The sequence below is a fragment of the Caenorhabditis remanei genome, chromosome V (genome assembly GCF_010183535.1).
Source record: "Caenorhabditis remanei strain PX506 chromosome V, whole genome shotgun sequence".
In the NCBI taxonomy this organism is placed as follows: domain Eukaryota; kingdom Metazoa; phylum Nematoda; class Chromadorea; order Rhabditida; family Rhabditidae; genus Caenorhabditis; species Caenorhabditis remanei.
Window position 1 is genome coordinate 19,081,600 of NC_071332.1, and position 26,573 is coordinate 19,108,172.

The 26,573-nt window shown below is 37.8% G+C and overlaps 5 protein-coding genes across 5 annotated transcripts; 1 reads left to right on the forward strand and 4 right to left on the reverse strand.

Moving 5' to 3' along the window:
• Positions 1-15,501: 15,501 nt before the first annotated feature.
• GCK72_021198 (uncharacterized protein) lies at positions 15,502-17,485 on the reverse strand (the record flags this gene model as incomplete). The annotated part of the gene is made up of 6 exons (XM_003094228.2): positions 15,502-15,717; positions 15,765-16,173; positions 16,225-16,395; positions 16,442-16,525; positions 16,570-16,779; positions 17,457-17,485. 6 exons carry the CDS (start codon positions 17,483-17,485, stop codon positions 15,502-15,504), a joined length of 1,119 nt encoding a protein of 372 aa, XP_003094276.2.
• Positions 17,486-18,300: 815 nt separating this feature from the next.
• On the forward strand, positions 18,301-19,829 carry GCK72_021199 (uncharacterized protein; the record flags this gene model as incomplete). Its single annotated transcript, XM_003094220.1, has 4 exons — positions 18,301-18,762; positions 18,812-18,957; positions 19,408-19,624; positions 19,674-19,829. 4 exons carry the CDS (start codon positions 18,301-18,303, stop codon positions 19,827-19,829), a joined length of 981 nt encoding a protein of 326 aa, XP_003094268.1.
• A 422-nt stretch (positions 19,830-20,251) lies between these two features.
• Positions 20,252-21,405, reverse strand: GCK72_021200 (uncharacterized protein; the record flags this gene model as incomplete). The annotated part of the gene is made up of 4 exons (XM_053734099.1): positions 20,252-20,671; positions 20,722-21,016; positions 21,069-21,174; positions 21,372-21,405. 4 exons carry the CDS (start codon positions 21,403-21,405, stop codon positions 20,252-20,254), a joined length of 855 nt encoding a protein of 284 aa, XP_053583012.1.
• A 411-nt stretch (positions 21,406-21,816) lies between these two features.
• On the reverse strand, positions 21,817-23,005 carry GCK72_021201 (uncharacterized protein; the record flags this gene model as incomplete). Its single annotated transcript, XM_003094244.1, has 5 exons — positions 21,817-22,185; positions 22,242-22,382; positions 22,433-22,718; positions 22,771-22,834; positions 22,972-23,005. The coding sequence occupies 5 exons, from the start codon at positions 23,003-23,005 to the stop codon at positions 21,817-21,819; spliced, it is 894 nt and encodes a 297-aa protein (XP_003094292.1).
• A 1,347-nt stretch (positions 23,006-24,352) lies between these two features.
• Positions 24,353-25,462, reverse strand: GCK72_021202 (uncharacterized protein; the record flags this gene model as incomplete). Its single annotated transcript, XM_053734100.1, has 5 exons — positions 24,353-24,406; positions 24,459-24,602; positions 24,653-24,938; positions 24,991-25,108; positions 25,429-25,462. The coding sequence occupies 5 exons, from the start codon at positions 25,460-25,462 to the stop codon at positions 24,353-24,355; spliced, it is 636 nt and encodes a 211-aa protein (XP_053583013.1).
• Between the last annotated feature and the right edge of the window lie 1,111 nt (positions 25,463-26,573).

The following is a 26,573-nucleotide window of genomic DNA, read 5'->3' on the forward strand; positions in this document are numbered from 1 at the left end:
TCCTTGTGGGTCAATCGTCATTTTCTCTAATTGGAGTTTCGGATGTTTCAGCACACTCATCACGAAAGAAATAGGATATCGGTGAAAACCAGGACGAAGACTGTTATTTTCATTTAGTTCAAAATTGTCCGCACAGTAAGGTGCGGGTCTCGATGTCTGCCAAATTCTCCAATCATTCGCACTGCTATAGCAAATCTTAGTCACTTTTGGATCCCAGTTATCGACTTGAATTCGAATATCTTTGCACACATTACGGAGTTGGAATCTGAAAAATTGATTCGTTGAATCAGTCTCCGAATTTGATTTTGTTTGTTTACCTGTCATGTAACTCCAACGTTTCACCAATTTTTTCGAAAACGTCTTGTGGTAAATCGGAGAGCGGGCGGATTTTTGGATCGGAACTGAAATTGACAAACTGTGAATTTTGTTTATACTCTATTTGCATACCTTCTATCATAATCCAATTCGAAATTTCCTCGAGCGAATCTTAAGAACCAGAATTCGAATTCTGGATAGTTAATGAAGTTCCACCACTTTACCACTTTACACAACTCTTTGTGAGCTTCGAAACTCAATTTTCTCCACAATTCCGGTTTTGCTGCGATTTGTATCTGCACTTTTTCGAATTCATTAAGAATTCGTCTACGAGTAACCAATGTATCTCTCTCGGCCATTTCGTGAGGTTTACTGAAAAATAATGAAAATATACGACTGAAAGTGAATGTAATGAACGAAATAGGCGGAAGACTCGAAGAGATGCTTTAAATATCTAAAAACTAGTGTCAAATTGTTTTGTTTTTTGTTTTTGACATTTCGGTACTAATCTGACGTCCGGTGTGAATTGAATTAGAAAGAAAAGAAGAATTACTGTTTTCTTTCGAGGCGGACAAGATTCTCTCGAAAGTCGGGTCCCTTTCGAGATTCGACTTCTTCTCGATATTCTAGTTCGTAGAATTCGTTGGTTCCTGGAATCGGATAACGACGAAGCGACGGGATGTCCTGAACCATGGCTTCCGGTTCATTGAAATACTTCAAGATTTCACTTGGACTGAAGGGAATATCTGACGGCTCGAGCATGTAGATAACGCATTTTTGTACTACATCTTTTTTCATGAGTGTCTGAAAATAACGAGACTACTTTTTGAGGTTCCGGGACGTCTCGCTACCAGACGTTTCACCACCAATTTTCGGAAAATTTCCAAAGCTCTATGGGGGAAATCATACTTGCATAATATTGGCCCGGCCCGGTCGGCCCGGAGGCAAAAAATTTGCACGATTTTTACAGAAAATATTTTTTATCAAAAATAGTCGAAATTCCTATGTAAACTTGTGTTTTATAGAAATGTAAAAACATAGTCGAAAAGTCGACTTTTTTGCAAAAAATCGAAATTTTTTAAAAATTTTTGTACTGTGACCCGGGCCGGTGAAAATTCTCGAATCGGCTCGGCCCGGCCCGTTGCAAGTATGGAGAAAATAACATACCACTAGCATGCATTGATAATTAATATGTTTTTCCCCAAAAAGCTTTGGAAATTTTCCGGGAATTGGTGAAACGTCTGATGGCGAAATTCTAACCTTGAGGAAGTTTGGTTTATAAACATCTTCATGTTTTCCTTTGACTCGCAAAGTGAATCGAGGACAATTGTATAGAACATCCAATGGAAATTTTGAAATGACAGTCGGGCTATCAATATAAACCATTTTAGCTGCTTGACATTGCTCCGATTCAAAAATTTCAGACAATTCATTGCGTTCTGGATACAAAAGCAATATTGTGATGTCTTCGAGTACTCCGGGAATCATAAAGTGTAGATCAATTTTTGATGAACGGTAAAAATTTGAGAAAACGACCTTCTTCACATGAAGTTTTTGATTCGATTTGTCCAATCGTTTAATCAATTTCTTCCAATCGTGATCTTCTCTATAAATAGTCAATTCCTCCAATTGAAGTTTCGGGTGTTTCAGCACATTCATCACGAAAGACATGGGATTACTATTATTGAATCTGTCATGTATTTCCATAGTTTGTGAAAAATAGCCTTCGCGTCTTGACTTGTGATCAATAGACCATACCTTCACAGTGTAATAACAAATCTTGGCTACTTTTGGATCCCATTTATCGACGTGAGCTCGAAAATCCTTGCACACATTTCGGAGTTCCAATCTGAAAAATTGATTTGATGAATCAAATTTCAATTTTGATTTTGTTTGATTACCTGTCATATAACCTCAAGTATTCGCCAACTTTTTCAAAAGTATCCCACGGCAAGTCGAGGAATGAGCGGGCTTTCGGATCGGAACTGAAATTGACAAACTGTGAATATTGTTTACCGTAAAAACTGTATTTGAGGTGCATGCAACTCTATTGTTCAAGGGGTCCGTCGGAGTGCAACTCTATTAGAGGTGCAATTCAAATTAAGGGACACCTCAAATACAGTTTTTACGGTATATTCTATTTGCCTATTTGCATACCTTCTATCATAATCCAAATTGAAATTTCCTTGAAGAAATCTTGAAAACCAGAATTCAAACTCCGGATAGTCAATGAAGTCCTCTCCCAGCACCTTACACAACTCTTTGTGAGCTTCGAAACTCAATTTTCTCCACAATTCCGGATTTATTGCGATTTGTGTTATTACTTTTCCGAATTCTTCGAGAACACGTATACGAGTAGCCAATGGATCTCTCTCGGTGACATTGTCCATTTTGAAGGGTTTTACTGAAAAAGGGGAGAAAATTAGGAGGCTGAAACGTTTCGAAGTGTACGAAACACACGATAATCCTTTAAAATGCAAAAATTTCGAACATTTTGAGCGGAAAATCAATGCATTTACGGTAGAACCTCAAGAAACAAGAAGCTGAAAAATTGAAGCCGTACCGAACGGGGAGAAACGGAGAGCGGGCAGTACATGCGCAAAAACACTGTGGGCACATGGGCAATGTCTAAGAATAGTAATTTAAAAGTCAAATTCACAAATTTCATCACATGTACTGCTCGCCATTTCTCCCGCTTTCGTTTATCCCCGTTCGGCCCTCAAATATCGTAAAAACTGTATTTGAAGTGCCCCTCTAATAGTGGTGCCCTCCGACGGACCTTTTGAAAATTAGAGGTGCATCCTCTAATTGAGGTGCCCCTCTAATACAGTTGCCATCCAGCGAATTACATTTTTCTCTAATATCATCTATTTATTGACTCCGAACTGTCCTCTCACATTCTATATCAGCATTTTTGTTGTAAAAACTTAGTTTGCTTCAGGATTTTCTCCGTTTTTACGTAAAAGTTTGATGAATTCGGCGTAAAAAACTAATGAAATTGAACAAATTCATGAGATAGTTGACCATCGAGGTCGGGCGAATTTGTCGACCACAAATAGAGGTGCGCCCTTTATTTGAATTGCACTCAAATACAGTTTTTACGGTATTTAACTCTTCAGAATATAGAAATTTCAACGTTTTAAACGTATGTTCAAGTTTGAAAAAAAGAAGAAATAAAACTAGAATTCATAACAAAAACAGCAAAAAAAAACAACAAGGAGAACAAAAAAACAACAAACTGACAATGAGTTAACAGATGAAATGAACATGAAAAAGAGGAAATTATGGTTTTCTTTCGAAGCGAACAAACTCCTCTCGAAAGCTGACTTTATATTCCTCTGGAATTTCGATTCCCTCTGGAATTTCGATTCCCTCTGGAATTTCGAACTCCTCTCGATATTCGATTTCGTAGTATTCGTTTGTTCCTGGAATTGGGTAACGACGAAGCAGTGGGAAGTCCGGAACCATAGCCTCTGGTTCATTGAAATATTTCATGATTTGGCTCTGACCGGCACGATATTTGGAAAGATAGAGAACGCATTTTTGAACTTCACCATATTTCATGAGATTCTGAAATTAAGACAATTGAAGAATCTTTGTTGAATTTCCAAATTCTGTCCATTACATTTCACCAAAAAGAAGCTAACCTTGAGAAATCTCGATTTCAAACCGTCTGCAGGTCCATAGAGATACAGAGTGAATCTAGGACAGTTGTACAGAATATCCAACGGAAATCTAGAAGCGGCTGTCCAACTCTCAATATGCACCATTTTAGCTGATTGACATTGCTCCGATTCAACAAAATCATACAATTCTCTGCGTTTTGGATCCACGGGGAACATTTTGATCTCTTCAAGTACACCGGGAACCAAAAAGTGCAAATCAATTTTAGATGAATGGTAACAGTCTGGAAATTCGACGTTCTTCACAGGAAGTTTCCGATTTGATTCGTCGAGTCGTTTAATCAATTTCTCCCAATATTCGTCTTGTCTATGAATTGTCAATTTCTCCACTTGAAGTTTCGGAAGCTTCAGAATATTCATCACGAAAGAAATAAGATTCTGGTAATAACCAGAACTGTATCTGTTATTTTCATCTTGATGAAATTTGCCCACATAAGCCGCTCCGTATCCGGGTGTCCGCTTGACTTTCCAAACATCCGCAGAGCTATAGGAAATCTCGGCTAGTTTCAGGTCCCAGTTATCAACTTGAAATCGGATATCCTTGCACACATCACGGAGTTGCATTCTGAAGAATTGGCTTATTGAATTGAATTTCGAATAAATAATTGTTATGCTTACTTGGTATCTAAATGCAAGTTTTCACCAATTTTATTGAAAATTTCCAATGGTAAGTCGGTGAACGAGCGAGCTTTTGGATCGGATCTGAAATTGACAAACTGCGAATCTTGTTCATATTTTATTTGCATACCTTCTATCATAATCCAAATTGAAATCTCCTCGAGAGAATCTCGCAAACCAGAATTCGAATTCCGGAAAATTCACATAATTCTCTCCCATGGCTGCACATACTCTTTTGTGAGCTCTAAATGTCTCTGATCTCCAACATTGCGGGTGGATTGTAATATGCGCCTGTACTTTTCTGTATTCTTTGAGAATACGTCTGCGAGTGGCAAATGGATCACAGATCCACATTTCTTAGGTTAGTCACTGAAAAATGGAAGAATTAGTAGGCTGAAACGTTTTGAAATGAACGAAAAACACGATAATCCTCTAAAATTTCGCAATTTTCAAACATTTTCAGCGAGAAATCAATGCATTTTTAGGGAAAACCGGACGAAACACGAGGTTAAAAAGTTTTAAAAAATGATGACAATGTTTGCGCGTAAGATATGGTACATTGTCCGCAATGCGTACTTTGAGAACAACCGTAGTCAGATGAATGTAATTTTGACGAAATTTGGTAATTTTCGAGTTTTATGGTACTAAAATAGAGGAATTTAAACGTTGTAAACGTTTTTTGAGAGTTTTTATGTGGAAAAACATAACAGAACATTCATTACGATAACAATAAAAACACAATGACAACAAATTGGTAACAAGTTAACAGTTTTCAGAAAAAAAACAATTATTGTTTTCTCTCAATACGCATCATTCCGTCCGTCATCTCCATTTCGTAGAATTCATTGGTTCCTGGAATCTTTTGACGACGAATATTCGGGTTGTTTGGATCAACACGTGGATATTTCTCTTCGAACTCTTCCTGGATTTTCTGTTTCAATTCGTCAGTTGCATTATTGTAAATCGATATGTGGCAGAGTTGGACTTGAGCACATTTTAGGAGATTCTGAAAAAATATTTTGAAAAAACCCCAAAAACGCGAAATTTCTGCCCGAAAATGATTGAAATTCCAAAGTGGCCAGTGCTGGCCGAGTTTTTCAAAAAGTTGTGTTTCTAGGCCACAGAAAGTTATTACTCGTCCGTCTCACTATAAATAAGTTGAATTTCAGAATAATTGAATTTCAGAATAAGTTGAATTTCAGAATAACGAAAATGGCGGGGAAGAACTTTCCGTGGACTAGACACCATAGTTGTACGGAATGCCATTTTCCGAAAAACCGGAATCCGGAATCCGGAACCGGAATCCGGAACCGGAATCAAAATTTTAATTTTCCGGAATCTGGAATCCGGAACCGGAATGACGAAAAAACCCGGAATTCCGGAATTTCGGAATCCGGAATGATTTGATAAATTTGCAAGGCCAAGTCATTTTTTCGAGTGTTTTTAATGATATATAAAGTTTAAAACTACTTTTGATGTTCAAAACCGAAAAAGAGGTAATGCAGTTGTCTTTAAAACTCAAAATAATTTTTAAAATTTAAACTTCAGAATTCCGGAAAAAAATTCAATAAAACCGGAATCCGGAATCGGAATGAAAATTTTCATTTTCCGGAATCCGGAACCGGAACCGGAATGTCAAAAAAACCCGGAATTCCGGAATCCGGATTCCGGACAACTATGCTAGACACACAAAAAGTTCGACCAGCACTGATTTTTTCTTTTTTCGGAGTGAAAATTCGCATTTTGGTCAGAAATTTTCAGATTTTTCATAATATTTTGTGACATATTCAGCGATGTTGACCAGGGCTGTGCAAATCTTTTGACCGAAAAAACAAAAAATTTCGAAAAAAAATTTCAAGAAAACTGTCGGAAAAATGAGTTTTTCAGAAGCAACAATTTTGAATTAGTGTGAAAACTGTAAATATTTTAAAGAAAGACTCCGGAAACCTGTTTTTGAGTACAAAATTAGGAAAAAATTTCAGGAAAAATCAAAAAATCACTGTTTTTTTCTTAAATTTTGAAATTTTTCATCCGAAAAGTTCTAAACCTTAATAAAATCCCATTTAATCTTCAACGCCGGTTGTCCACCGAGTGTCAGAGTGAATTTCGGACACTTGTAGAAACATTCGAATGGGAATTTCGATGGGAAGACGTGAGTCTCAAAATGAGTCATTCTCGCCGATTTGTATTGCTCTGAATCCAGAATCATTTGGATTTCATCTGCTTTCGGATCTCTCAAGAATACAGTAATCTCTTCGATTTCTCCAGGATCCAGATAGTGTAGATCAAAGTTAGAAGAGGTGTGGATGTGTTTGACATGCAATTTTTGATTCGATTGATCTAATTCTTCGACCAATTCTCGCCAGTACTTATCAGTTCCCCCTAGAGTCAATTCCTCCAATCGAAGTTTCGGATTCTTCAATATTACCAGAGTATAAAGGAGGGGATTCCTGGAATAAAACATTTTTTAGAAAGAATTTTTATCTTTTAAATACATTTTTCGTTTCCTCTCAAATATCGATCGACGGAACGAGGCGGACATTGTCTTATGCTGAAAACTCCAATCTTCTGCAGTGTTATAAGAGAGTTTGATGAGTTCTGGATCCCAGCTGTCCACCTGAATTCGGATTCCTTTCGAAACGTTTCGCAATTCGTGTCTGTATAAAAAATTTTTTTTTTGAAATTTAGCTCAAAATATTAGCAACCCACCCCTCTTACAACTGCGCCCCACCGCAAACGAGAGAGTATCGGCGAGAGAGACGCAGAGTTTTTTCTCGCGCCTATTTTCACTATTTTTAAATGTTTTTCAAAAATTATTTTGAAAAAGAGCGAAAATAGGTCAAAAACTGTGAAAATCTGTGTCGGCGCGAAAAAAACTCTGCGTCTCTCCCGCCGATACTCTCTCGTTTGCGATGGGGCGCAATTGTAAGAGGGCGTACGCTGCTAATAGGAATTGAGGATCAAGGCTGTGCGAAAATTTTTTGAGGGGAAATATTTTCGGATAGTTTTCAAAAAAACCGTTTGAAAAATTTATGAAATTTCTACTGAAAATTTTAAGAATTAATAACAAAAATAGAGATTTTTCGATTTTTCCATTCAAGATTTTTGTCTCGGAAAAATGACAGTTTTCTTTGAGTTTTTCGGTTTTTCAGTCAAAACTTTTAGAAAAACAGTTTTTCGGGAGCGAAAATGTTGGATTTACTTGAAAACTCTAAATGTTTCAAGGACAAGCGTTGTTTTAAACCTGTTTTTAATACAAAAATAGAAAAAAATCCAGAAAACCATTGAAAAATTAGTTTTTAAAAATTCAAAAATTTAATAAAAAGATATAGTGATTTATCGGGTTTTTCTGAATTTTTAAAAAACTTTTGTACTCAAAAACAGGTTTCACGGGGTCCTATATAGAGTTTTCATATAAATTCAAGAGTTTTGCCCCCGAAAAGGAATTGTTTTCAGACACATTTTTTTCGAATTTTTCGGAAAAAATTTTCGCACAGCCTTGCTCCAAATATATATATACCGAGTATTTAAATCCAATTTTTTGCCGATTTTCTCGAAAATGTCATCTGGCAAATCGGTGAACGAGCTGGTCTTTGGCTCCAAACTGAAAAAAATTTCGGATTTTTTCTATGAGCTTGCCACAGTTCTTACAACTGCGCTCCACCGAAAACCCCTTGAAAAATGTCTATTTTTTTCTGAGTTTCTCAATTTCGCACACTATTTTCTTCGGTTTCGATAGAGCGCGGTTGTAAGAAGGGTGCCGTGCTAATATACCAAATTATATACCTTCTATCAACATTCAAATCGAAATTCCCTTGAATAAATCTCAAAAACCAGAATTCAAACTCGGCGTACTCCATGAAGTCATTTCCCAACTTCTTACATAATTGTTTGTGAGTCCAAAATGTGTCTCTTCTCCAGTATTCCGGAAGAGATGCGATTCGTTTCTTTACTTTTTGGAATTCTTTGAGAATTCGCTTGCGAATTGCCAATGGATCGCTCTCGGCGGCGGTTTTAGTCATTTTCGAAGGTTTGACACTGGAAAATGAAACATTTTCGGCACGAAAAAAGGTTTGCGCGTAAAATATGATACATTGTCCGCATTGCGTACTTTGAGAACGACCGTAGTCAAATAAAAAACAAGCAAAGAGAAATTGCATCATTCTCGATGATTTTTCTGGTCGAATTGTTCTAATTTATTTTTAAAAGAGTTTTAGTATCAATTTTCGTGAAAAGATCTTAAAGGAGGTCTGATTTAAACCGAACGTTTTCAACGTTGTATTAAGAAAAAAACAAAATAACGAAAAGGCGAAATAACGAAAACATAAATATCTTCAATTTTATTTTTTGCTGAAATCGTGATTTTTACATTAATTTATATCGGAAAACTTTATAATTTTGAAGAGTTACTCACAGAAATAAACTTTCGACAATTTTTGCTATGAAAATAAGTTTTCGACACGAAAGTGATGGTGATAAGTAGTGGATAAGCGGAAAATGTTGAAATTTAGAAAAAAAATGGGTTAAAAGGTAAAATGAATTTGAGACAAATGAAGAAATTATTGTTTCTTTTCGAGGCGAACGAACTCCTCTCGACGTCTATAATGGTCAACTTCCACTCCATATTCAAGTTCGTAGAATTCGTTTGTTTCCGGAATCGGGTAACGACGGAGCGACGGGAAGTTCGGAACCATAGCCTCTGGTTCATTGAAATACTTCAAGATTTGACTCTGAGCGGGACGATTTTTGGAAATGTAGAGAATGCATTTTTGTACTTCACCGTATTTCATGAGATTCTGAAAATAACGAGAGAATTGGAGACTCTTTTTTGAATTCTTGAATTCAAAAAAAAGCTAACCTTGAGAAATTTCGCTTTCAAACCGTCTGCACGTTTTCCTCCGAGTCGCAAAGTGAATCGGGGGCAATTGTAAAGAGCTTGCAATGGAAAACTAGAAGTGGCTATCGTACTGTCAATATGCATCATTTTAGCTGCTTGGCATTGCTCCGAATCAATAATTTCAAATATTTCTCTGCCTGTTTGATTTCTGAGTATGATCTCTTCGAGTACTCCGGGAATCATAAAGTGCAAATCAATTTTTGATGAATGGTAACAATTTGGAAAAATGACCTTCTTAACGTGAAGTTTCCGATTCGATTCATCCAGCTCTTCAATCAATTTCTTCCAATTGTCATCTTCATAAATCGTCAATTCCTCCAAATGGAGTTTTGGGAGCTTCAGAATATTCATCACGAAAGAAATTGGATCCCGATTGAAACCAGGGTGGAATATGTTATTTCTATTTCGTTCAAAATTGCCCATCCAATAAAGTTCCGGTCTTGACGTCTGACAGACTCTCCAATTATTCCCTTTGCAATAGAAAATCTTAGTCACTTTTGGATCCCAGTTATCGACATGAAATCGAATATCCTTGCACACATCACGGAGTTGGAATCTGAAAAATTGATTAGATGAAAAATAAACTCCAAATTTCATTTTGCTTGTTTACCTGTCTACGATCTCCAAGTTTTCACCAATTTTCTTGAAAATTTCCAATGGCAAATCGGTGAGCGAACGGGTTTTTGGATCAAAACTGAAAAGGACAAGTTGTGAATATTCTATATACTCTATGAGCGAACCTTTTATCATAATTCAAATCAAAATCTCCTCGAGCGAATCTTGAGAACCAGAATTCGAATTCCGGATAATCAATGAAATCAGCTCCCAACACTTTACACAACTTTTTGTGAGCATCGAAACTCAATATTCTCCATAATTCCGGATTTGTTGCAACTTGTGCTTGTACTTTTTCGAATTCTTCGAGAATACGCCTGCGAATAGCCAATGGATTTCTCCCGGTGACTTCAGCCATTTTTACTGAAAAAAGGCGAAGTGGTTTGCTGTAATGTTTCGAAATGAACGAAAATCACGATAAAACTAATCGATGCATTTAAGGTAAAATCGGAAAGAAACACGTGGTTGAATAGTTCAAAAAATGATGACAATGTTTACGCGTAAAACAATGTTCATTGTCCGCATTGCGTACTTTGAAAACCACCGTGGTCAGTCAAAAATAATTTGTTTTGTGAAAAAAAGTCTTCACATTATAGGAATTTCAACGTTTTTAACGTATTTTTTAGTTGAAAAAGAAAACAAAAACAGAATTTATAACAAAAACAATAAGAACAAAATAACAGCAAATTGACAGTGGTTTAACAGATAAAATGAATTAGAAACAAACAAAAAAAGAAAGGCGCTAAGGGAGTTGGGGGGGCCACTCAAATTTTCGAATTTTTCTTTTTTTTTGATTTTTGGCTGAAGGTGTGAGGCTGAAAGCGTGTGAGAGACACTTTTTTGTTACTTAACCTTTTTCGGTATATTTCCACAATCGCCCCCCACTCCGGAAGGACCCCCCACGTTATGGTATCACCCCCCATCCCACAGGTTTGGGGTGTGATTCCATGGTGGGGGGTTATAACAGAGCGGGGGGTGATCATGAACTTTCGACAGTCCATGATCGCCCCCCCATGAACGGGATTGGGGGGTCATTCTGAACCCTTAGGTATATTTCCACAATCACCCCCAATCGAGTTCACAATTGCCCCCCTACTTGTACGGTATATTATCTCCCCCCATGGGGGGCAATCATGGAATCACTATCAGAGTGGGGGAGGAAAGTGGAAGCACTATATGTTTCCACAATTGCCCCCGCCCGGTTCGAGTAAAGACTGGATCTTTGAACCTAAGCCTAAGATCTAGAAGAATCCTAAGCCTAAGATCTAGAAGAATCCTAAGCCTAAGATTTAGAAGAAGCCTAAGCCTAAGATTCAGAAAAAAAACCTAAGCCTGAGATTTAGAAGAAGCCTAAGCCTAAGATTCAGAAGAAGCCTAAGCCTAAGATTAAGAGAAAAACTAATCGATGAGCCTGAAAATGTGGGGGAGGAATGTGGAACTACTCCAAGTTTCCACAATCACCCCCCGTAGAGTTCACAATTGCCCCCCTATTTTTACATGGGGGGCAATTATGGAATCCTTATCAGAGTGGGGGAGGAATGTGGAACTAGTCCATGTATCCATAATCACCCCCAATAGAGTTCACACATGACCCTTACTTACCCCTAATGGTCCTTACTTGCCTCTATAACCATTCTGGAGTCTACGATAAATCGAAATAAATAAGAAATCCTAATAAAAACGAACTGCTACTTCAAACACGTGGGCCACGCGGTGCATTGAAAGGTCACGAATTTTTAAAACTGAATCGATAATGAAAGGAAAATGGGGGGTCATTCTCTACCGTGCAGGTGGGGGGCAATTGTGATAGAGGTGGGGGGTGAAAGTGAACGTACACCCCTTTTTCTTAGGCTTAGGTTTCTTAGAAATTCGGGAAAAAAAAATTGACAAAAACTATTAATTTGTCAATTTTTGTCGTTTTTTTTCATTTTTTTTCCGAATTTCCAAGAAACCTAAGCCTAAGAGAATGGTGAAAAGTGGTCCCTCACAAGAATCACACTCATTGTGTAAGCTTTCTTCCTCTTTCAGTACACTGATTCGGAATCCCCCAAAAAAATTTTTTGAGTGCCCCCCCCCCCCCCAACTCCCATAGCGCCAAAAGAAATTATTGTTTTCTTTCGAGGCGAACGACCTCCTCTCGATAGTCGACATTTTCTTGATAATCAAGTTCGTAGAATTCATTTGTTCCGGGAATTTGGTATCGACGAAGCGACGGGCGGTTCGGAACCATAGCCTCCGGTTCATTGAAATGCTTCATGATTTGGCATGGAATATCGCGACTATCTGACGGTCCGAGCATGTAGAGAACACATTTTTGTACTTCACCATATTCCATGAGCTTCTGAAAATAACTTTCCTTTGCAATGCACCAAATTATTTTTTTTCTGAAAAAAACCTAACCTTGAGGAAATTTGCTTTCAAATCGTCTGCAGCTCCTTCGAGTCGCAAAGTGAATCGAGGGCAATTGTAAAGAGCATCCAATGGAAATTCTGAAGTGATTGTTGGACTCTCAATATACACCATTTTAGCTGCTTGACATTGCTCCGATGCAATAATTTCACAAAAATCTTCGCGTGTTGGATTCTCGATGAACAGGTTGATCTCTTCGAGTACTCCGGGAATCATATAGTGCAAATCAATTTCAGATGAATGGCTATATGGAAATTCGACCTTCATCACATAAAGTTTCCGATTTGATTCGTCCAGTCGTTTAATCAATTTCTTCCAACAGTCATATTGATCCGAAATCGTCAATTTCTCCAATCGGAGTTTCGGGAGCTTCAGCACACTCATCACGGAAGAAATAGGAATCCGTGCATTACGGCGCAGAAGGTTATTTTCATTTTGTCCAAAATGTTGTGACTTCAAATAGATATCCCATTTATTCGCAGAACGATACCGAAATTCTCTCATATTGAGAACCCAGTTATCGACTTGAAATCGAATATCCTTGCACACATCACGGAGTTGGAATCTGAAAAATTCGTTTATTGAATGCAACTTCTAATCAGTCCCCGACACCAATGTATTTTTTCGAATTAGAAATCTTCAAATTCGAATTTTTGGCTTACCTGTCTTCCAGCTTCAAGTATTCTCCAACTTTCTCAAAGATTTCCACCGGCAAGTCGGTGAACAAGCGAGTTTTCGGATCCAAACTGAAAATATCTTTATTTTTTTCAGATCATAATTTATTTGTGATCTAAATACCTTCTATCGTAATCCAAATCGTACTTTCCCTGGGCAAATCTCATGTACCAAAACTCGAATTCCGGATAATCCATGAAATCTTCTCCAAACTTTCTGCATAACTTTTTGAAAGTTTCAAAAATTGGAATTCCTTCTATGAACTCATAGAGGATACAACTGCGAAGCATTTCAGGGTCGTTTTTGATGATTTCAGTCATTTTTTTGGTTGTTGATTACTGAAAAATCAATGAAGAAATGAGAGGATATAAGAGAACCAGTCGGTTAACGCAGCCTAACGGCTGCTCAACCTCCTTCTCTACACCACCCTTCTGGGTTTTACAGCGCCTGCGGCGCTTCTTAAATGGTTCAAACTATCGAGGTCTCAGAATTTTCTCCTTCTCCCGGATCGTATTAATTTTCTTCACTTGTCGGTAGTTTTTGTTAGCTAAACAGCCCGTTCCGGCAAGAGGCGAGTCATCTTTCAAATATTAATGTCAAACTTTGGCGACAATGCTGTCTCCCTTCTCTGAATATGGCAGACTGAGACCATGTTTTAACAAATCCTCATCCTAGAAATTATTACCTTTTGAAGGTAACTGATCAACGACAAAGTTACTTATTCACAAATCACCACCACTTTTTGAGTAGTGTTTTTTCATTCAATTTATTTCTATTAAGCTTCTGACTGTTGCAACTTCTTTAATAATGGAGACATATGAAGTCTCAGAATGAATTGTACTAAACACAGCAAATGACTTTTTTGGCTTCAGACTGAGAAAGCCTTACCAACTCTTTTATTGAAGCTTAGAAATTTGGAAATTTTCCTATTCACATATTTAAAAAATTAACCTAAAGTACTACTTTTAAGTTTTTGACTGATCGGCAGCGATGCCGCCTCCCTCCCCAAAATCTTTCAAGATTGTTTCTAATATACACGGAAATCTTCTCTTCAGTCTGGTTTGATCTGAACTGTTCTGCTTTCTGATTGTTTTTCTCTAAAAGACTTCAAAGCTATTCTACATATTTCTAAGTGTGAAAGTTAGACAGCCGGTAAAAATGGAGTACAGTAATGACCATAAATCGAACAACTTTGACCGTTTTTCAGTTAAAAATGTCCAACTTTGAAAGGGTGTCCATAAAGAGATTCTATTCCAGTTTAGATGTCCTTTGAAAACTCGAACGTCCCTTAAAACACTTAAACGTTCTTTAAAACACTTAGACGTCCCTCAAAACATTTAAACGTTCTTTGGGTCCCAAAAATGCTCAGAAATGTTTAGACGTCCCAAAACCGTTCAGGTGTCCCTTGAAATCCCAAAATTTTATTTAACCAATTAGTCGTTCAAAAAATATTTGGACGTCCCTTAAACTTTCAAAACCAAGAGCTTGCTGTGACACCTGGAAGTAGTGATTGCCTAAAAACAAAAACGTCCTTGAATCTTGACATGATAATGGCTCAGCACCTGGGAAGTAGTGGATTCCTTAGCACAGAGACATCCAGCATCTAGCTTAAAGTTATGGAAAAAGTGCAAGCAAGCATCAGTGTGTCTATGTTTTAAGGAAACCACGTCTAAACATTTTATGGAACTTTTAAACGTTTTTTGGGACGACTAAATGTTTTTTGGGACGTTTGAACACTTGAAAGGACGTCTTTTTTTAGGGCATGACAGGGCGTTTAAGTGTTTTAAGGGACGTCTTAGTGTTTCATGGAACGTTCGAGTTTTCAAAGGATATCTAACCTGGAATAGAACCAAAAAAATTGTTTGAAACCCACGCATTTTTCCTGACAATTTGAAGAAATGAATTCATTTGAAGAATGAAAAAGTTCTATAACTATTTTCCCCGTGAACTCCTATTTCCCTATTTCGGAAATGAAAGCCACTGAAAGGCTTGAAAACCACTTTTTCTCACGTAGTGACCTAATTTAGAACTATTTTAGCTAAAAAAATAGACGTGCATCATCCGGGACAAATTTCCAATCGATCTGTGTAAATTTCATTAAAAACGGTTCAGTACAGAAGGCGCTAGAGTCGGCGACAAACGGACAGACAGACGGATCTGTTGAATATTATTAGTAAAGATTAAGATAACAGAAGTCGTTTCAAACGTGAAAACAAGAAAAAAATTGAAGAAAAGTGAAGAAAAACAATAGATTTTATAACAAAAACACATTAAATCAACAATTTGAATTCATTTCTTCTTCTCAACACGAATATTCGTCACCCCAAAATCGATTTCATAGAATTCCTGTGAATCTGGGATCGGGCAACGATAAAGATCCCATCCATCTCGAGCGATTGTGTCCTCGTTATTCAGCAACTGTCTGATTCGTTCAGTTTTGAATAATTTCTTTTTAGTATTAACTTTCAGATGGCATATATCCAGATGGGCGGTGTTCATGAGATTCTGAATGGATTTTTTAAAAAGATTTTTGACAACATTCAAGGACCAACCTTGATAAATTCCACCAGTTTTTCCTCGCAAATATTGCTACAAAAAATGAGAGTGAATCGAGGACAGTTATAGAATGATTCGAATGGAAACACGGCAAACACACTTTTGATTGCGAGCATTTTCAGTCCTTGACACTGTTCCGACTTCACAATTTCACTCATTCTTTCGGCTGAACCAGTGAAGTATAAGTTAACTTCTTCAAGTGCAGACGGCTCGAGGAAATCCAAAGTGATGGGTCCTTTCGATGTTTTTTTGGTCATTTCATACTTTTTCACGAGTAATTTATGATTCGATTGACTCAATTCCTCGATAATTCCTCTCCATTTCTCATCGTAACAACGAATTTTCAATTTATCTAATCGCAGTTTCGGGTTCTTCAATACACTCATTAAATTGTCACGTTCCAGTCTGTAAACTACACTTTTACCTCTTTTTTAAACTCGAAAACTGCCATTTTACCTAGAATATTCGTATAATCTTGATTCAAAAGGTGATGATATCTTATTTTTCATTGAAACTCGAGAATATTGAGGTTTCAAGTAGTGAATGTACTCGATTTCAGTGACTTTTGGATCCCAACTATCGATCATACATTTAATTTCTTCAGTTGTTGCTATTCGGAGATTGAATCTGGAAATTCTTGTTAAATAATTACTAGAATCGATTATTCAATTACCTATTTCTCAAATCCAAATACCTTCCGATTCGTTCCATTACATTTGGTGGCAAGACAGTGAACGAGCGGGTTTTTGGATCGAATCTGAAATAATTTCAGTGAATTCTCTTCTGAAAACTCAAAACAACCTTCTATCATAATCCAAATCGTATTTTCCCTGAGCAAATCTCATGTACCAAAACTCGAATTCTGGATAATCCACGTCGTTATCCAATCTCTTTCGCAACTCCTTATAACTTTCGAAAATCGGTTTTCTATCCGAAAATTCATACAGAATACAAGTTCGGAACACTTTCGGATTATTCTTGATGAATTCGGCCATTTTGATGAGGAAGTTTCTGGAAATTATAAAAATTAACAACAGTTACGGTTAGAAAAAGACGAAAATTTGGTAGAACAGTAATTTCCCTAAAAAATAACCATTTTCAATAAATATCATTCGTCAAAACTGATGAAATTGGTGAATAAACTCTCGAAAAATATAATTTACAACAATTTTCTTTGAAAAACCATAAAAAATCAAGTTTCCGACACGAAAAATAAGTCGAGAAAGTTTAAAAATGTTTGAAACTACTTGCTCGTAAAATAGTGCGCATTGTCCGCATTGCGTATTTTCAAAACTACCGTAGTCAGTTACCAAAAAAATGCAGATGAAGTGTTTTCGCTGGAATATTTCGAGGTTTTTGATCTGAAAGCGGTAAAATATGCAGTCAACGTGTTCGACATGATCGTAAAAAACATTAAGAAAGCGAGAAAATAAGATAATTATAACAAAATTTTAAAATATAAGAAGTTTGGAGAATTTGAATTTACCGGCCGAATCGCGATGCGTGTGCGTCGCGTTTTTTATTGAAAGATACGATAAACACACGTTAAACTTGAACTTGGAACTCAGCCAAGCCTGTTTTTGGCACTGTGCCAACCACTGAACGACGGAGCGCGTTTACGCGACCTTGCGTCGCGTAAACGCGCAATTTTCTTCGATTTCGGTAGAGCGCGGTTGTAAGAAGCGTACCGTGTTAATAATGCGAACACCATCTCCATCATCTCCTAATTCCCCCCTTTAGCATTCCCTTCCACCCGTCTCATTTTCACATTCATTACCTCCTTGTTCCCCTCCTCCTCCCCTCTCTTCTCCCTGTTTTCTCCCCGTCTCTCATTTCCCCATCTCCCTCCGCACCCTCGTTCTCTGCCACCCTCCAACAGACCTCCCGTACGAGTCTCCATCTTTTTTCAAATGATTGTATAGGTGTCTGCGTCTCCCTCCCCTCTCCACCACCTCTGGCCGCGTACATTTCTTTTTTGAAGTTTCTTTTTTTTTCTTTATTTTAATTTTTTTTTGTTGCTTGTGAAAATAAAAGTCACTAGAAAAATTGTTCAGTATATAATATAAGTATTCCCTTATTCATTTTTTTGAGATCTTGTGGAAAACAACGAAAAATTGATTATTTCACAATTTTCGAAAATCTCATACTTTTTGTCCCGATTTTTTCTCCAAATTTATTCATTTTATTGTCACATTTTTTAAAGAAAGTTATACGATATTTCAAAGTAAACCTATGCAAACGCGCTTTATTGAGATCGCGTTTTTGCTCATATTATTTGAAGCCTAAATTGCACTATTTTAATATTTTTTCTGGCTTAAAAAGTTCAAACAATTTTTTGAAACAATTTATTTGACTTTTACCGCAAATTCAAATAATTCGCCCAGCCCTGGCCCCGATGTTTTCTCCAAATTTGTTTATTTTATTGTCACGTTAAAAAAGTAATAGTCGGTGTTTGCGGACCCGATGTTTTGAGATTTGAGATTCCCTTTTTTCAAACCTCATATTCTCCGTTTAGAAATATATATTTTCCAGATGTCTCAACCAATATTCCAAATCGGAGAATCCTTCGTCTGCATCTTCAAAACCAATGTTCCATATGAAGCAAAAGTGATCGGAATCAAAGAAGTGAAAGGAAAACAATGCTATGTGATTCACTACACCGGATGGGCGAGTAGACACGATGAAAAAGTTCCACTAGGAGCAGAAGAAGGGAAAATGTTCAAAGGAAGTCTGGAGGAGTACGCGAGAACTCATAATGTAGAGATTCCGACTGTTGCATTGAACTCTGCAAAGAAGAAGAGATCAGTTGTGGAGCAAGGGAATCAGAGTGAGGAGAGTGATGAGTCAAGTGACATGGAATCTCCAACTCCTGGTATCAGATTTGATATGGCAAGTCCACTGAAAAAGATCATAATCGATGACTCCAAATATCTCAAATCCGATGTTCTGACCCATGTTCCAGCTGCATTCTCAATCGATGAAATTGTCAGTGATGTAAGTTACAGTAAACCGTTTTGCACATTATGATTATTATATGTTTCAGTATCTCGAAACGATCCCAGTCACTGACCAAGAACTTCAAGAAGTGAATCAGGTGAACTTCACAGTGACTGAAGATGAGCCGACTCCTAATTCGGTTCTAGCGATTTCGGCTCAATCGCTCGTGCAGTTTTTTGATGTGGTTTTGGGGTGAGTTACTGGGTTTTTGGGGTTTTCTGATTCACGGGTAACATAGCAAAATGCACATTTTTAAAGTCGAGGAACACAGGTGGGTTTCGTAGGTTTGTGGATAAATATATGATAATTTTCTCCTTTTCCAAACTTTGACATTGTTTTTTCTCAAAACCACGCGTTGACGGCAAAAACTGAATATATACATATATATTTGGAATCAAGGTTTTCTCAGCTTTCCGATGATATAAGTCACGCCTCATAACTCCAAACTGACTTCATGACCTTCTCTGGTAAGGAAACGCCTACCAGCTGCCCTTTTAGATCAATGTTCCTTATTAGTTTGTAAGTGTTCCTGCTCCAAAATTCCGCAGCTTCAAAATGACGGAAGCCGGAAGTAGGAAGTTGGAATTTCCAACAACACTGGTTTGCAACCATTAACCCCTTCAAACATACCCACATTTCCAGCTTCCACCTGCTCTACCCAAACGAACGCAAACAATACAATGACCTCATTCATAAAGTCGCCATCGACGAAGGTCTCGTACTTCTAAACCCTAACAATCTCCCAGCACCTGCCGGATTCAAGTCATCCGAACACTACGGTCTTATTCATTTCTTGAGAATGTTCACCAAATTGCCAAAACTTCTCGAAGAGTCCGGTCTCAATCAGAATGTTATTAATGTAAGTTTCAAGGCATTACTTGGAGTTGAGAAGTCCTTGTCTTTTTCAGCGTCTCACCATTGGAATCGAGTCACTTCTGGATTTCCTCGAGAGAAACTTCGAGAAGTACTACAATAACGGTGTGGATTATGATTCGACGGCTGTTGAGGAGGCGCGTTCAAGTACAAGTGCGCCGAGAGCAACTCGTCGTGTCTCGAGAAGATAATTCCCGTTCCTTGTTATTTTTGTTTTGAAAACGGGCGTTTTGCTGAGAATGTTATTTTTTATTTTTCCCTACACATTTCTTATTATCAAACCGAATCAAATAAATCATTTACTTTTTCTGCATGTTATTTCCCTCATTCCTCAAAAATGTAGCGCTCGCCGCGGTGCGCACGCCACGCATCTCCCTCGAATACATTTTCGTGTTTGAATTGGACGTTCCTCGCCGTTACCTTGTGCCGGTTCGGTTTGCAAGTATGGTTTAAACTTTCATTTCGATATGTTTTATTCAATAATATCAATTTCTTTGATGAAGTACAAAAACATTTGAACATTGACAAAAAAGTTTAAAAGTTAGTAAAATAAGGAGTCACAGCAGTGGGAGGCGTCGCACCCCTGTTTGAAATTGAAATCAAGAAAAAATATTTAGAAAGCATGATCAATTGCAGTTCTTCTCGCACAAACTTTTATTTTCAAAACTCCAGGTTTCATCATGGATACGTGTAACTCGGTCGATTCGTTAATAGGGATGCTTGCAAACTCTAGCACATTGCCACCAAAGACTGTCATCCTTATCTTTCTTGCATTTAGTTCCCGAGAAAGAATTTTGAACAACACTGTTGAGTATCCACTCAACCCTGACTTCAAAACGCTTCGAATCGGTCGATCGGTTCTTTTTGACACTCTCCAACAGTAATCCACTACCTCCATATAACTCAGTTCCCCTTCAATTGTCATACATCCACAATTCCATTCTGACAATATGTCTGTGTGGATTATGAAATTATTCACTATCAAATTTTCGATTGTCAAGGGAATACAGTTCAAAATGCTTTTCGGAGTGTCCTGGAAAATCAAAGTTTCATTAGCTAAAACGCGCTTAAAAAACAACTTACTTTTGTCTTAAGTGTCTTTATTCTGGTCCCTGGTCTGCTCAGATTATACAATGCAAACTTTTCAGTCGCCTCATATAAAGACTGTCCTGTTGATCGTTCCACCCGTTTTCCGGGGCACCACATTGCTATCTTGCCATTACTGTCGTTATTCGAACCAAAATTACCAATTGAAAAATTGTCAAATTTCAAAACAATGTAGTCAGAGCGTCCTGTTCGGATTTCCACACGTTCAAGATGATAGGGTAGTCTTTCTTCGAGTTTTCTAATTGTCGGACATTTGGCGTATAGTTGTTTTCTGGAATGAGGTTTTGAGATTATCGTTGACCATAATGCATGGAAATCATTACCGTCTACCAAAGCTGATAAACTCCACAACAGAGACTAAGGACGGGTAGGTTAGTGGTTTCGTTAGAGGCTTGAAAGGCTGCAAGACAGTCGACAGTGGTGTGGTACCTGAAAATACTCCTGAACATACTATGTCAAGAAAAAGAAAATGAAAAGCGTTGAGGCCATAGAGTTATTTGTCATAAATACTATATTTGAAGCAGATATGCTCAAATCTTTCAAATTGCATTTTAAAAGCTCGTAAGGTCTTATTTTCTCTCAAAAACTTTCAAAAAACGGCAAAAAACGATAGAAAACTGAAATACCTTGTGATTGATTTTTCGACGCTTTTGATCCCATGGTCCATGAATGAAGTATTTCTTGGAGATTCAAAAGAAACGGTGAGTTGGTAGAGGCAAGAATCAATATTTCTTTCTCTTGGTAGCGTATGCGGACCAGTGGTGGCGTATGAGGGGTCTGCCACGTCCTCCTCTATTTGTCTTGTTGGGGCCATATGGCCGCATTAGAATCGGCCAGATGACCGTCAGGGTGTGCGTTAATCCTCCAGAAGGCTAGGTTGGTGACGTGGGAAACTGCTAATGAGGCGGTACAGATCTTCTATATTTATAGAAAAAGAGAGGTTCGTAAGGGAGAAATTACACAAATTAATCCTAAAACCATTAAACATTGACAAAAAGGTGAAGCTAAAAATTTGAAAAATATGAAGTTGAAATCAAGAAAAAATAGTTAGAAAACATGATCAATTGCAGTTCATCTCGCACTGACTTTTACACAAATTCCAGGTTCCATCTCGTATACGTTCAACTCGGTCGATTTGTTAATGCGGATAGTTACACACTGTATCAGACCGCCAAAGAAGACTATCTTTCTTGTATTTGATTCCCGAGAGAGCATTTGGAACAACTCTCTTGAATAGCCACTCAACCCTGACTTGAAAACGCTTCCAATCGGTCGATCGGTTCTCTTTGACACTCTTCTACAGTAATCCACTACCTCCACATCAGTCAGTTTTCTCTCAATTGTAATAGATTCACAATTCCATTCTGACAATATATCTGCGTGGATTCTGATCGGAAGATGCGGTGGTCGAGTCACTGTCACGTGTTTTGCGTACTTGATCTTAAAAAAAAACTCAATCTTTGGTCGACACACAGACTCCAAACTCCGCAACTCACCGTGTCATGCCTGATTATAAAATCAGTCTCTAGATTTTCCACTGGTCTAGATGTACGGATCCATGTGTGCTCCTCGTTAGCGTACACTATCAACTTTTCGATAGCCATGGGGATACAGTTTAAGATGCATGTCGGAGTGTACTGAAAAATAAAAATTGCATTTACACGCTTTTTAAATATAAACAACTTACTTTTGTCTCAAGTGTCTTTATTGTTGTTCCCGGTCTACTCAAATTATACAGTGCAAACTTCTCAGTCGCCTCATACAAAGACGTTCCTGTTGAGCGCTCCACCCAATTTTCAGAACACCCCAAAGATATCTTGTTTTTATTGTCGTGATACGAACCAATTGCAAAATTGTCAAATTTCAAAATGATGTAGCTAGGGCCTATTGTTTTGATTTCCACACGTTCAAGATGATAGGGTAGTCTTTCTTCGAATTTTCGAATTGTCGGACATTTTGCGTATAGTTGTTTCCTGGAATGAAGTTTTAAGATTATCGTTGGTCATGATGCATGGGAAACATTACCGTCTACCAAAGCTGATGAACTCCACAACAGAGACCAAGGACGGGTAGGTTAGTGGTTTGGTACCTGAATTTTTAAAAAGGGTCTTTTGGGAGTGCTCAAATTTTTCTAATTGCATTTTACAAGCTCACAGGGTCATATCTAGTCCATATGAATCAAAATCATTTTTCCGTGAAACCTGACGGAAAAACTGATATACATACCTTTCGATTGATTTTTCGACGCTTTTGATCCCATGATCCGTGAAAGAAAAGTTTTTTGAAGATTCGAAAGAAACGGTGAGTTGGTAGAGGAAAGAATCAATATTTCCTTCTCTTGGCAGCGTATGCGGACCAGTGGAGGCGTATTAGTGGTCAGTCACGTCTTCCTCTATTTGTCTTCTTGGAGCCATATGGGCAGCAAGAATGTGTGCTAATCCTCTAATCCTCTGGTCACGTGGCAAACTACTAATGAGGTGGTAGAGACCTTCAATATTTGCAGAGTGTCACCTGGACCATTGCCTAACCTAAGGTTGCTCACATTGTCCCTCGTGGTGGTTGCTGACGGCAGAGGACCGCCGTTACTGATTTTTCTCTCCGTTTTTACTATTTTTTCCTCTAAATTTCTTGTTAGATTTCCACCCTTCCAGATCCCCTGCGATTTATGCGCCGCTTTGGAAATGAGTTAAAAGAAGTAAGAAACACAAACACGGTTTCTCGTAATAATTATTTATTACGGCACACAAAACAAGCGAAAGACAATAAAAATGGTCAACACGACCCAAGGGTGAGGAAAACAAAATAAAACTGAGATAACGACACCGACCGGTGTCGTTCAGCGCTCAGACTCAAAAACAAAACTAACTGAAATTCCTCGCTTCGCGCCCGAGATGACGTGCACCGCTAGTGCGCCAGCACGCAAAGCGCGCCATAGAATAGTTGACGTGTTCGGAGTGCAATAAGCTGGATTAATCGAGATGTAATACTTCTTTTCAGAGGAAAAAGAAAAGAGAATTATTTAAAACCGGTACAAAACCGGACAAATGGAAGAAAAAACAAGCTTCTCGCTGGAATGGAGCCGCAGCGCGCACGCAACGCATCTCCCTCAAAAAACTTTTCGTGTTTGCTTCGGAGGTTTCTCGCCATTACCCCGTGCCGGCCCGGTTTGCAAGTATGGTTAAACTTTCAGTTTGATGTTTTATTCATGAGTATCACAAGTTTGCGTTCTTTGATTAAATGAAACACAACAACATTTAAACATTGACAAAAATGGATGAAATTAGAAAAATCTAATGTTGAAATCAAGAAAAAATAGTTAGAAAACTTCATCAATTGCAGTTCTTCTCGCACTGACTATTATACGAACTCCTGGTTCCATCAGGGGGGAAAAGACTCTCAACTCTATCTTACTTTCATTTAATTGCCGAGAGAGCATTTGGAACAACTCTGCTGAGTAACCACTCAACCTTGCTTTGAAAACACAACAAAATGGTCGATCGGTTCTCTTCGACACTCTTCTACAGTAATCCACTACCTCCATATCACTCAGTTCTCTCTCAATTGTAATAGATTCACAATTCCATTCTGACAATATATCTGCGTGGATTCAGATCGGAAGATGCGGTGGTCGAGTCACTGTCACGTGTTTTGCGTACTTGATCTAAAAAACTCAATCTCTGGTCTGCATACTGACTCCAAACTCCGCAACTCACCGTGTCATGTCTGATTATAAAATCAGTCTGCAGAGTTTTAACTGGTCTGGTTGTACGGATGATCCATTTGTCCCAGTCGTTACATTCCACTACATAATTTTCGATTGACAAGGGGATACAGTTCAAAATGCATTTCGGAGTGAACTGGAAAATCAAAGTTTCATTAGCGTGCTTTTTAGATATAAACAACTTACTTTTGTCTCAAGTGTCTTTATTGTTGTCCCCGGTCTGCTCAGATTATATAATGCAAACTTTTCAGTCGCCTCATACAAAGACGTTCCTGTTGAGCGCTCCACCCAATTTTCAGAACACCACATAGATATCGTGTCTTCACTGAATAGATAGGAACCAATTGCAAAATTTTCCAAGTCCAAAATAATGTAGCTAGGGCCTATTGTTTGGATTTCCACACGTTCAAGATGATAGGGTAGTCTTTCTTCGAGTTTTCGAATCGTTGGACATTTTGCGTATAGTTGTTTTCTGGAATGAGGTTTTAAGATTATCGTTGGTCATGAGGCATGTAAATCATTACCGTCTACCAAAGCAGATGAACTCCACAACTGAGACCAAGGACGGGTAGGTTAGTGGTTTGGTTAGAGGTTTGAAAGGCTGCAAGACAGCGACAGATTCCGTCGACGGTGGTTTGGTACCTGAACATATTATCGAAATAAACAAGTTCCGACATTTTTTCCTCGTCGGTGTTTGCGGAATCAAGCCAAAATTATCAAATTTTGGCTTGAATCAGCAAACACCGAGGGGGAAAAAATGTCGGAACTTTTTTGTTGCGACAATACTCAAGTCAAGAAAAGGGAAATGAAAAGCGTTGAGGCCATAGAGTTATTTGTCATAAATACTGTATTTGAAGCACATATGCTCAAATGTTTCAAATTTCATTTTACAAGCTCGTAAGGTCTTATTTTCTCTCAAAACCTTTCAAAAAACGGCAAAAAACGATAGAAAACTGAAATACCTTTTGATAGATTTTTCGACGCTTTTGATCCCATGGTCCATGAATGAAGTATTTCTTGGAGATTCAAAAAAAACGGTGAGTTGGTAGAGGCAAGAATCAATATTTCTTTCTCTTGGTAGACCAGAGGAGACTTATTAGTGGTATGCCACGTCCTTTATTTGTCTTGTTGTGGCCATATGGTCGCATTAGAATCGGCCAGAGGACCGTCAGGGTGTGTGTTAATCCTCCAGAAGGCTAGGTTGGTGACGTGGGAAACTGCTAATGAGGCGGTACAGATCTTCAATATTTATAGGAAAAGAGAGGTTCGTAAGTGAGAAATTACACAAATTAATCCTAAAAACATTAAACATTGGCAAAAAAGGTGAAGTTAAAAAGGCAAATACTCATTTGCTTTGGAATCATTTGCTATTTGATCACTTGCTATATTTGTCTCATTTGCTATCACTGGATCGTTTGCGATATTTGTCTCATTTGCTATTTTCTCATTTGCTATTTTTGTCTCATTTGCTATTTTCCCCATTTTTCAAAATACTCATTTGCTATGAGTTGGATCATTTGCTATGATGTGGATCATTTGCTATAAAAGAAGCTCATTTGCTATCAAGTTTTTAATTTTTCATGCCGGAGCTAATTTTTCTGGCGCTGAACCATTACCGTGACCCTACATTAACACGAGTCATCCATTGTTGTAGTACTGTAGCTACAGTAGTTGCTCGCTTAACAACACGTTTCAAAAGGTTGTTTCTGCTCTTTTGTTGAAATTAAGAACATCACAGATACTTTTATGTAGAAAATATTGAAAGGAAACCGAAAAAAGCGTAGATAATCAGTGAAATTATCAGAATTCAAGATCAGTGAGTTTAAAAATAAGAAAATTGTGACTGTTAATATCAGAAGATGTGTTCCTTAAAAACGTAAAGTGGACAACACAAAATCCATAATTTATTTCAGAAAATTATACGAATCTGAAGAAAAACGGTGAGAATCTTCTCTATTCTTCTATTGAAGGTAAAGTCCGCACAAGCCAAAAATGCTCATTTGCTATCAGTCCTCCAGAAGGCTAGGTTGGTGACGTGGCAAACTGCTAATGAGGCGGTACAGATCTTCAATATTTATAGAAAAAGAGAGGTTCGTAAGTGAGAAAT